The sequence below is a fragment of the Polypterus senegalus genome, chromosome 6 (assembly GCF_016835505.1).
Source record: "Polypterus senegalus isolate Bchr_013 chromosome 6, ASM1683550v1, whole genome shotgun sequence".
In the NCBI taxonomy this organism is placed as follows: Eukaryota; Metazoa; Chordata; class Cladistia; order Polypteriformes; family Polypteridae; genus Polypterus; species Polypterus senegalus.
Window position 1 is genome coordinate 8,683,514 of NC_053159.1, and position 12,861 is coordinate 8,696,374.

The 12,861-nt window shown below is 42.4% G+C and overlaps 1 protein-coding gene across 1 annotated transcript in view; it reads right to left on the reverse strand.

Moving 5' to 3' along the window:
* The window catches only part of LOC120530770, a 350,925-nt gene that overhangs the window by 165,794 nt on the left and 172,270 nt on the right, over positions 1 to 12,861 (reverse strand). The window contains exon 6 of the mRNA XM_039755354.1: positions 3,654 to 3,769. Within this exon, the coding sequence (XP_039611288.1) occupies positions 3,654 to 3,769 (116 nt within the window). The remainder of the gene's footprint in view (positions 1 to 3,653; positions 3,770 to 12,861) is intronic.

The window sequence follows — 12,861 nt, forward strand, 5'->3', positions numbered from 1 at the left end:
AATAACTTTGCCTTGAAAAATACTAAACAAATAATAATAATAATTCTTTACATTTATATAGCACTTATGTCACTACTCCAAGATCTTCAGTGAGTGGGGTGCCACTTCAATTGCCACTGATGTGTAGCACCCACCAGGAAGATGTGAGGGCAGCCATTTTTGCACCAATATGCTCGCCACACATTAGGTGTTAGGTAGTGAAGTGGTAAGAGAGACAGCCAATTAGAGACAGAGGGTGATTAGGGGCCAGAATGACTAGACCATGGAGCACAATTTAGCCAGGACATCGGGATACCCCCTGCTCTTTACGAAGGATGCCCCTGGGATCTTTTATGAGATTAGAAAGTCAGGACCTCAATTTCACTTCTCGTCCAAAGGAAAGCCCCATATTTTAACCCAGTGTCTCTGCAATGGGGCACTGGGATCCACATTCAGACCACAGGGTAAACGTCCCTCTGCCAGCCTCACCATCACCTCTTCCAGCAGCAACCCAAGCTTTTCCTAGATGGTCACCCATCCACATACAAGACGGGCTCAAACATGCTTAGCATCAGGTGAATGACTTAAACTCAGAGGTGTGACCAGAACATCATGTGTGGGTGGGCATTTGGCTTGTCTTTGGGGCAAAAAATATCCATCCATCCATCCCTCCCCATTTTTGTAGGGGGGTCAAATAATAATAAAAGCATAGTTTTATATAACATATAAAAGCAAAAATTGTGGCATAAATCATAACCTATTGTTAAATAAAATTAACAGAGGCAATGGAACTTGTATTATTTTTTTGTGAACAAATATAGAACTACATATACAAGGTAAATAAGTCAAATGTATACAACATATGAGAGCAAGAACAGAAACTTGGCTCATTGTAGTCATTAGAGAGGCTATAGGATATCAGTTTCCAGTGTTTAACCTGGATATTATCTACAGGACCGGTCTGCAGTTACTCTTGGCAAATTCTGAAATAAATTCATTCATGTCTAGATTTTCTGTGATGTTTTTCTCATGTGCCAGAATGACTAAAGTTCTCTTTCTTGAATGCAGCATTGTTCGGCAGAGTGTAGTGAGAATGCAGTTCAAAGTAGAGAAAGAGCTTTCGCATGCAGTTGAAGACACACCAATGATGAGTGCTGTGACAGATAGCGAATGCAACATAGGGAAGGCCTCTTTGTACTGCTGAATGCATTTGCACGCTTCAGAGAAATTAGCATCAGCTGGCAGTTTATTAATCAACATTGCTTTTGCCACAGCAATTTCATTTTGCGAGCTCATGCTGTTTTGCTCTGTGCCTGCAAGTGCCTGAAGTGGTTTCAGGAGAGAATGATCAATAAACAATTCTGATTTTGGCAGGAGAAGCGATGTTGCCCTCAATAATTCAACATTTCTCTGAGAGAATCTTGTCTCCATTTCCACAATAGCTCTATCAAGAATGCTGAACATAGCCCTTTTAAAAGTTTGATTAGGAGCAATTTGCTCATCAGAGTCACCATGCCCAAGCGTAGACACGACAATACTGTCATCAAGCTGTGAATTAACTTTCTGTTTCCTTTTGAGCGAATTGGTAGGCCTACTTTCACACTGAGAGAAATGCTCCTCCCAGAATGAGACACATCTCATCTCCTTCAGTGTGGCCAGTGAAGCTGTCACCACCTTTCCAGCAGTGCACAAATCCACTGCATGTGCCTGTAGAATTGCATTGGCTGGTTTCAGCACACCAAGCACATGAAGGAGGAATTTTCCTGTATTGAAGAAATTCTGCTTTTTTAATTGTGTCAAAAGACCACACGCCTCTGTGCAAATGTCAAAAGGGGCAGTGCCAGCTTCTGCTACCTCTGAGAGAAGCCCCCTTATAGCTTCCTCATTGTTGACAATGGACTTTGTGACATCATAATGACTGGTCCATCATATTTCTTGAAGTCTTGCCAGTGTGGGTATATTGTATGTGTGTGAAACATAATGTCTGTGACAAAATGTGTTCAATGAATTTGACCAGTTAAAAACTTCTTAGCCAGAGGTTCTGATTCCATTGCATGTATCACTGGTAAATGGAGGTGGTGGTTGTAGCAGTGTACATATGGAATATATTTCCCAACTTTAGTTTGTAACAAAGCCTGGACACCACCCCTTGCCCCAGACATGACAGAAGTACCATCAAAGCACTGACACACTAAATTGTCTGGGCTGTAACCTAACTCAGAGAAATGTGACAGAATTTGGTTACAAATATAATCAGCATCAAGCTGATTCAGTTGAATTAAGCCAATCAGGTGTTCTTCAGGGATGGAGTTCTGGACAAATCTAATCACTACAGACAAATTCTCAATGTTACAGCGATCCCTGGTACCATCATTTTTAATGCAAAATCCAGGAGAGTCGGCTTTTTCATATTTGGTCCTGATATCTTTAACCACCATTTTGGCAAGAGTCTCAATTATTTCATTTTGAATTACATTGGATGTGTATTTTGCATTGTCTGGGATGTATTTTACAATTTCTGCAAGTTTGGCATCTTTTTTGATTGTGTAATCAAAGAACTTAAGGAAAAGTCCCTCCTCCCCACCTTCGTGATTGTGACCACGCTAAGCCATTTCCATGACTGCCATTAACTAAACGGCCTCCCCATTGCTTTTCACATAATATCTATTCTTTTGTATCTGGGTTGGACCAGTAGTTGAACTATGCTTTCACCCGTCTCTGCCCAGCGCCAATACTCTTGCCATGCAGACATGGCTCTGACGTGCGGGATACTAGACGCGTGTTTGTGGAAGCCGCCACCGTCTTTTTCTAGAGCTTTTTTCCAATTAGTGTAACCGTGTTTGGTGAATATGTCCTCGCAGTCCGAACTGGAAACACTAGATTTGCGTCAGATTTGGTCGAGACTGATACCAGCTTGCACTGAAACATCTGAGTGTCTTTACGAATGCGCGCTTGGGATAATTAATTAAAATGGGCTGGGATGGGTTATCCATATTTAAGTCAGGCAGACCGGACTGTATATTTTGTTGAAGGCAGAGGTTTGGAGTACCCGACACAGGCGCAGAGCTGGAGGATTGTGTAGGCTTATCTACATCTTTTGGAGTTTCAGTTCCCGACGTGAGTGCGCTGTGTTGCATGTTGGTAGCAGCGGTTCTGGGCTCAACCGTGGAGCCAGCAGCTCTCGGAGGGACAGAGGTTGAAGATGTCTGCTTTTTAATAATCCACCTATGCATAGCCTTTGGTGTTACCAACCAGAAAATAAAATAAGAATGGAACGTGTATGCTGTTTTAATTAAAGAAATGCGGTCAACAGGTTCAAAACGTGCTACAAAATATACGGCGAAGTGAACTGTGAAAATCAAATGTTATTCTTCTCCAGAGTTTTCATTGGACAGACAGAGCATTTCGCAGGGTGGGCACGGCTTGTCTCTGGGGGGGCAGTGCCCACCCCAGCCCCCCTGTGGTCACACCTCTGCTTACTTATCCTTTCAATGACAATTAACTGCTGCATAATATCATTTTAATTACAAATCTGAGATCACCTGACATTAACAAAGTATATTAAATCAAAAATGTCTTTAACCCCCAAGGGGAAACTGTCTTTTTGAAGTGCTGTTTGACATCAATGGTTACTTAATATCATAGCCAATAAAAGTTTAAATTGCTCAACTCACAGTGGAAGGAGATCTAGGAACTCATAGAGTTGAATGCGTCCCCTCTCAGTGAAGCTCTCCTTGAGATGTTTAATTCTATGCGCCAGCTTCAGTGGCGCAATTGTCCAGCCACACATCTGAAAGGAAAGGGAAACCAAGTAATTACTAAAACTATGACAGCAACTTTTGATTCTTCTCCAGCTAGAGTTTGGGACAACATCCTTTAAGGCTACTGCTTTGACACCAAGTTGTTAGTCCATCTCACAATTGCCTCAACTCTCACTGGTCAAAAGTACTTGAACTCCTCCATTTGAGACAGATGCTCACATTTTACCTGCAAGGAACAAGACACCCTTTCCCCCAAAGGACCATGACTTGATGATTTGAGGGGGATAACTCTTATGATCAAGTCTGAGGCACTCCCTATAAGCACATATGGTGGATTCACAAAGTATTCAGACCCCTTCACTTTCTGTACATTTTAGTGTGTTGTAGATTTCCATTTTAAACAGATAAATGTGTCATTTTTGCCCATCAATCTACACTCAATAATGAATAATGACAAAGTGAAAGCATAATGAGCTGTGGGTTGCTCTGCTATTTGCAGATGACGTGGTTCTGTTGGCTTCTTCGGACAGTGACCTCCAGCTCTCACTGGAGCGGTTCGCAGCCGAGTGTGAAGTGGCGGGGATGAGAGTCAGCACCTCAAATCCGAGGCCATGGTTCTCAGCCAGAAAAGGGTGGAATGCTCTCTCCGGGTTGGGAACACATTACTGCCTCAAGTGGAGGAGTTCAAAGAATCTCGCGGTCTTGTTCACGAGTGAGGGAAGAAGGGAGCGGGAGGTTGACAGACGGATCGGTGCAGCATCCACAGTAATGCAGGCTCTGCAATGGTCCGTCGTGGTAAAGAGAGAGCTGAGCCAAAAGGCGAGGCTGGCGATTTACCAGTCGATCTACGTTCCTACCCTCACCTATGGCCACGAGTTTTGGGTAGTGACCGAAAGAGCAAGATCACGGATACAAGCGGCAGAAATGAGTTTTCTCCGCAGGGTGGCTGGATTTTCCCTTAGAGATAGGGTGAGGAGTTCAGTTATCCGGGAGAGACTCGGAGTAGAGTCTCTGCTCCTCCGCATTGAGAGGAGTCAGTGGAGGTGATTCGGGCATCTGGTTAGGATGCCCCCTGGACGCCTCCCTGGGGGTATTCCGGGCATGCCCCACTGGGAGAAGGCCACAGGGCAGACCCAGGACACACTGGAGGGATTATATCTCCTGGCTGGCCTGGGAACGTCTCTGGGTCCTCCCAGAGGAGCTGGAGGAGGTGGCCGGGGAGAGGGAGGTCTGGGCTTCCCTGCTTAGGCTGCTGCCCCCGTGACCCGACCTCGTATAAGCGGTGGATAATGGATGGTTGTGACCAGAAAAAATGAAATTGAGAATACAACTGGTAGAAAAGAGGTTTCTTCACTGGACAGCTTAGCTGACACTCCGTAATAGGCTTAAGAAGAGCAGCAATTTAGGAGAGCCTCAAAATAGTGTTCGAATGGAGAGCAGTCACTCAGATTCATTTGGCCATGTTGTAAGAATGTCCTCCTGGATGGGTCCCCCCTTAGATCTGCTCCGGACACGTCTTACTCAGTGGAGACCCTGTGGCAGACCCAGAACCTGCTGGAGGGATTGTATCTCTTGGCTGGCTTGGGAACACCTGGAATATCAGGAAAGTCTGAGCTGACCAGCTTGGCCTGCTGCTAACTGCAACCCTTTCCAGAAAAAGTGGTTTCAGAAAATGAGTCGGGATGAGAAAATGAGACAAAGGAGTACAATACTTAAAACACCACCAAAAACACCAGAGCACGTTCAAATGAATCGCCCGGACTTCACTTTCCAGCAGCCTTTATCAGACAGATTGCGGTCCCTTGACTATTATGGATTAGTATCACCGACCCCTGCGGATACATCCACAAAATTCGAGGAACATGAAAGAATTACAAGACACACTTAGATACAAAGTAATTAAAATGAAACAGAATTAAAATATCAGCTTCATAATAACTGCTACAGCATTCTGTTTTATAGGAGAAAACACCAGTAGTGTAAGAATTTAAAAATTGCTGCAAATCACTACTCGGTATTGGCATCCAATCCTAAAATCAGAACAGTCTCCACATAAAACATATTTGAATAAATGTCTACCAAGAAGAGTAAAAGTTACAATTACTCACTCAAACATTACAATTTTCTGAACAAGAGTGACTCTGCAAGCGCCATAAAAAAAAAATAAAAATATCACACATCTTTCAATTTCTTTGACTTTTCATTTTCATGTCTCGTTTCTCTGACTGATCTTATTATGCGTTCACTCACCATGGCTCATAAAGCTTGTAACATTAAATTTTGATTGGCGTCACAACCTGAGTAACGTGAAACAGTGGAGTCGACTGTGGGAACACCACCGTTCACAAAGGAAATGTTGGGATGCCAACCGAGTCACCCCTTTTAATAACTAGGGGGCTTTGCCCCCTGCTGGCTTCGCTCGCCAATCCCCCAAGCCTGCACTACGTGTCAGCCACTTCACGTCTCTGCCGCTCGCGTTGTGAAGAGGGGGGGCTGAACGCACCCCAAGGAGACGCGGTCGCTCCTCCGAAACCCCCTCTTAAACGGTGATACAATGGGAAATATATATATATATATTTTTTTTTTACCTCCTCTTTGCTCAATCGGCTGCTGGCTTGCTGCTGCTGCTGTGCCGTGTGATCTGCATCTTGCACAGCACTTCAAACATTTAAAAGCCTATACAGCAGAATTTGCACATAGATTATTATTGTTCTTTTTTGCATTCTTTTCTCTCTAATGCTTGTGGGTCTCTTTTCGACAGACTGGTCTTTCTTCTTTGCTTAGTCATTGACGCGTTATCTAGAATGTATAAAATTAGTGTCCCGATTAAATTTAAAAGAGCCGAGAGCACAGGATGTGCATCTGATTAAAGCTTTTACATGACAGAGAGGTTAGATGACCATGATCTTATTTGAAAAAGGTTGTAAGTGAAAGAATCTAATGTTAAAAGTCCCTGCGAGACGGTCCGGGGACAACAACAATCTCATCTTTTAATTCTTGTGGATAGACCTCTTCCTTGGGAAGAAACGCTATTTTTATTGTTTTACTGATGGCAACACGAATTAGACGATCTGTAAGTCTCCGACTTAAAGTTTAAATCCAAACAATATATTCAATCTCTTTTTGCTGTTCTGTTATTTCACCGAGTAATAATTTCCGTTTGTTTGCGCAAATGTGATCTCTCGTCTCGCAGGACTTGAAAGTGTCTCGCCGAGAAAATCACATTTCGTCTCTGTTCCAAAGGTTTCTTTTTATAATAGAGAGACTAATAAATTCCAAAAAAATAAACAGGCACTTGGTGCAAATGACAGAAAAGCAAGGCAATACTGCCTAGAAGGTTCTGGTTTTGAAATTAACGCTTTGGTCACACACATCAGGCTGGGGCTCCATCTGGTGGTCTGCTCGTCGTGGCATGACCCAACCCATGTTGGGAGCGTCTCAATTTAATAGTCACTGAACCAGAAGTGGTGGACTCTGTTGCCCTCACTGGGTTCTTTCTCTAGGCTGTGGGTGGCAAAAGAGACAACACACTCAGCGAAAGTGCCCCCTTGTGTCCCGGAGTGGTAGCCCGGACGTTGACAACAGATGGACAATAGCATTTATTTTTTTTTTACCAAAATACAAGGCTTTGCTTTGGCAAAAAATGTTTTGTTATCAGTTCACTTTAGATTTATTGTCACATATGCCATAGCATACCATACCATTTTCTAAGACAAGGTATCAGCAAGCATAGGGCACAAAGCAGGAGCAATCCCTGGATGGGCACCATCCCATCACACTGTCACATATACACATGTAGACAATGAATTTCTTATTTGCACAATCACCGACATTTAATCACAACATCACTGTCCTTGTTGGTGCCCATATCTCACGTCACAGGTTGTGTAAAATGTGACATTGCAAAATAAAACAAGTAGTGATAGACCAAAAAGATGAGCTTTCCCCTTCCCATACAAGTTTTGCAAAAAAGGGTTAAATTTGTTGCTCTTCTAAAGCGTGAGATAACAAAACGCTGCACCAGCCGTCTTCCTATTTAAATGGCGTTCACGCACGGTGCACTAAGGCGTCCTCCCATCAGCCTCAGTTTAAGTCTTCGGGCCTAATAGGAATGGAAGTCTCTGTGTTGGTACCGCTACAAAGTGGCAGAAGAAGTAAACACAAGTTAGACGATGGACACGTGGCGTAACATTCAGGTGCGTTTCCGCGATATAAAAATCGGCGCATTTCTCATTTTTTTATTTACTTCATCCAAGAGTCAGTTATTATATTTTTGTTTAAAAAACTGTTTTACAATGGGTCATACTTAAAAATAAAAGTAATTCCATGGGTTAGCAGGAGACATTAAATATGCGCTTTTTAACAGCACTTTAACAATGGTGTTAGAAATGGAGCACAAGGGGGCTTGTGGTGGCTCAATGACTTTTATACCCAGCAGACTCCAATTCAAGTGATGTGAAAATGGCATCGACTGATGTGTGTTAATGGTGGAGGGTCTGTCGCTCAATGTTGTTCAATTTTCTTAGACATTTTTGAAATTTCATCCAATAGCGTAGTATTCAATAATTAGCAATTGAAACATATCCATTAATACACAATGACGAAAACAAGCATAAAATTAGCATCATTATTACCCTAAGGATGGAGAAAAGGAACTGAAAATTTTTTCCCCTCTAGCTATTAATGTTAGTTAAAACACACAGTAATTCATTAAAATTATATAAAGAAGTAAGAACTCATTTATTGTATAATGGGAAGACGAATGGCACACAATGAGTGAGAAGATCGACATTGTTTGTGTATATCAGGGGCTTAAGACACTGCAGCCCCCCGCACCTCTGGATATCACTGACCATTTTTAAACCTGTCAACTGTTTATATCAGTTAGGGGCAGCTGCACCTTTCTGGTGTCATTAATTACTTCAAAAGCAATTTAGATGCACGTTAATAACATCTGCAGATAATATGATTCAAAAATTCAGTCTTATTTATGCTTACAGCACCGCTTTCCATTTCTTTTTATTTCAAGAGAAGTGACTTTTTGGTAACTTACCTATAGCAGCAGGGGAAGGCGCTACTGTGAGAGCCGTTTTTACATGAACGCACGCACGCAGACTACACGGCGTTGGACTGACTGGCACTGGGCATCCAAGCGGCTTTCAAACAAGTAAAAGAAGAAAATCTACAAAATACAGTTTACAACTTAAAGCAACTACTCCCAAGGTGAAACTTCAAACTGTGAACTAACTCCTAGATGAAGCCACACCGACAGTTTCCACGTTTTAAGATAGACAAGTTTGCAAATTCGCCAATGCTTTTCAGTGGGAAATTTTTTAATTTTACAGATTTGTGAATGGAAACGGAACTCTCTATGCGAATTTCTTTGAAGACTAAGTATGCCATATCTTGACAAAATTGGTCCATGGTGTCCTGGTGCTTCCTGTTTTGCTATATGGTTGCGAGACATGAATAATACCCAGTGGCCTGAGACAAAGACTGGACTCCTTCGGTAATAAACAGACAGACAGATAGATAGATACAGTAATCCCTCCTCGACAGGTGAAAATCCGCGAAGTAGAAACCATATGTGTGTATGGTTATTATTATATATTTTAAGCCCTTATAAACTCTCCCACACTGTTTATAAATATTCCCCGCAGAGTTATACAGCATAATCCCTTTGTATTCTCTTAGATATTAGGTAAGATTCATTGAAATTATGTACAGTATATAAACACACTGTTTATATACAGTAAAACCTAAATATTATTTTAAAGATATCGAGTGTCTCTGATATCACATATGTTACAGCCATTATGATAGACAGGCCACCAGCAATAAATATGTACAACGTAAGAAAAATTGTATACAGTAAATGTGTGTACAGTGACACTAAACGTACGTACATGTACTAAGTACTGTAAGTAGAAAATTAATTATGGTTACTCACCAACAATGACTTGTCCGATAACGATGAGTTTAATTTTACTGCACAACAAAGGAGAGCATTACAGCTCTTCTAAAGGAGCCACTTCAGGCGATTGTGTAGCACTGCCGTTGTTCTTCTTCAATCCAAATCCCTAAAGCAGATTCCTTCCAGACTACTGTCTTATTACATCCACTTACAACTCGTTTTGCACCCTGGTTAAAATGACACTGCGGCCGTAGATCTTATATTCCTTTCCTACTTTTTAAATAAAAAGAATTGTAGCCTCATTGATGCTGTATTGGCGTCCTACAGCGGTGTAGCTTTTCCCTTCCTTCAACAAATGCAAAACGTTTACCTTTTCGACAATCGTTAACATCTTCCATTGGTGCTTGGGCACGGCCCCTGAAGCAGTAGCAGGAGTTTGGAGCCGTAATGAAGGGCTTGACTACGCACAAAGATAAACACAAAAGAGCACAACTCTTTACACAGCGAAATACGTTGATGCTGAATGAGCAAGATGAGACTTCCTGGTTAACACTGCATTCAGCACACAGGAACTTAACTGTGTGCTCTGATTGGTTAGCTTCTCAGTCATTCACCAATAGCGTCCCTTGTATGAAATCAACTGGGAAAACCAACTGAGGAAGCATGTACAGGAAGATACATTGTCTGCAGAACCTGCGAAGCAGCGAAAAATCTGCGTTATATATTTTGTTATGCTTACATATAAAATCCGCGATAGAGTAAAGCCGTGAAAGTCGAAGCACGATATAGCGAGGGATTACTGTAGATACTTTATTAATCCCAAGGGGAAATTCACATACTCCAGTAGCATACCGATAAAAAAAAAACATATTAAACCATATTAAAGAGTGATAAAATGAAGGTAAAACAGACAATAACTTTGTATAATGTTAACGTTTACCCCCCCCAGGTGGAACTGAAGAGTCGCATAGTGTGGGGGAGGAACGATCTCCTCAGTCTGTCAGTGGAGCAGGACGGTGACAGCAGTTTCTCTTCTAGGGTACCGCTGGCTTGACTTTGCGTCGAATTAGTGGTTGCTAATGGAGTCCTGAATGAGACACGTTACCTGCATTGTGAGGAGGCATCAGATACAACAACAACATTTATTTACAGTGATCCCTCGCTACATCGCACTTCGACTTTAGCGGATTCACTCCATCGCGGATTTTAAATGTAAGCATATCTAAATATATATCACGGATTTTTCGCAGGTTCGCGGATTTCTGCGGACAATGGGTCTTTTAATTTAAAGTACATGCTTCCTCAGTTTGTTTGCCCTGTTGACTTCATACAAGGGACGCTATTGGCGGATGGCTTAGAAGCTACCCAATCAGAGCATGTATTACGTATTAAATAAATCTCCTCAATGATATACGATGTGCTTCCCGAGCGGATTGTTTGCTTTTCTCGGTCTTTCTCTGACATTCTCTGCGCCTGACGGAAGGGGTGTGAGCAGAGAGGCTGTTTGCCTAGACTGGATATGGACGCTCCTCTAAGAAATGGCACTTTATCGCGGTGACCCAAAAGCACGTATTGATTTTTTGATTGTTTGCTTTAATCTTGCGCGCTCTCTCTCTCTGACGTTCTCTGCTCCTGACGGAGGGGGTGTGAGCAGAGGGGCTGTTTGTTTAGAAGATACGAAGGCTACTCTAAAAAATGCTGAAAGACTACCTTCACATTGCTCCCTTCTTTGCGGCTGCTTTATCGCGGTGCTCATACTTAAAAGCCCAACAGCACATATTGATTTTTTGATTGTTTGGTTTTCTCTCTCTCTCTCCTGACGGCGCTCGTTTGAAGAGAAGATATGTTTGCATTCTTGTAATTGTGAGAAAGAACTGTCATCTCTGTCTTGTCATGGAGCACAGTTTAAACGTTTGACTAAAGGGTGTTATTTCATGTCTAGAGTGCTCTAATAATGTTAACAATGTGGGAGAGTTTATAAGGGTTTAAAATATATAAAAATAACCATACAAACATATGGTTTCTACTTGTGATTTTCCTCTCGGGGGGTTCTGGAACGCAACCCCCGCGATCGAGGAGGGACTACTGTATATAGCACATTTTCATACAAAATGTAGCTCAAAGTGTTTTACATAATGAAGAATAGAAAAATAAAAGACACAGTAAGAAAATAAAATAAGTCAACATTAATTAACATAGAATAAGAGTAATGTCCAATGACCAGGGTGGACAGAAAAAACAAAAAAAAAACTCCAGACAGCTGGAGAAAAAAATAAAATCTGTAGGGATTCCAGACCATTAGACTGCCCAGTCCCCTCTGGGCAGATACAGCACTACAGCCATGTGGTGCGATTCCCCGAGGGTGATCTGGCTCACAGGACCCTCATTGTTAAGGACCAGGCCAAAGGGATGCCCAAGTAACACCTGGCTGCGGCAAACAGACATGTAGTCTAGTTCCACCCTCTGGAAATGATTGTCTGCCTTTTTTGCTAACCCGAATCCCGAGGTGTTTCATCATGTGGTGGTGTATCCAGCAGGGGGTGCTAGCTCCCTTGTTGGAATAAGTTCTTTTGTAATTGCGGCATGTTACATAACCCAAAACTATACAGATATAATATAAAAAGATGACACCCCTCCCTTAGTGATACGGTGGTAAGGAATCAAATAGGAGAAAAAGCTTTGGTTTAGGCAGCATAACAGACAGGGAAGCCATGACAAAAAACCAGTTTGGGAGTGGGAACCCAATGTGTAGCGTCATAGCGCTGGAAGGATTTTCCGGATCGGATGACAGTATTTCCCATCTGTCCGTCGGCTTCAAAGGTGTGCCGGGCAATGTCCCAAGGTTTTATACCCTTTCTTCATGTGCAGGCCCCCACAATAATACAAATTCAAACAAGGAAAAGAAGATCCAATGTCATGCTGACTGGCAGACGGAAAATAGTATAGAGCTGTTGTCAGTCTGACTGCACGTTCCCCCAGCTGTCTTTACCTGTCATGTCCTATGCTTTGCCTAGGAGTTCTAAATGCTGGACCCCTCTACTGAATTGGCTCAGCTGTGCATGTGAGTAGAAAGAAAAGAAAAGCAGATTTAAAATATCTGCACAGAGCACAGTGACATATTAAACTTATATTCTGATTACAGGAGGGTGTGCCACCATGCTGTACCAGTGCATGCTCCCCAACCTGACCAGACCTGTCCTGGCATGG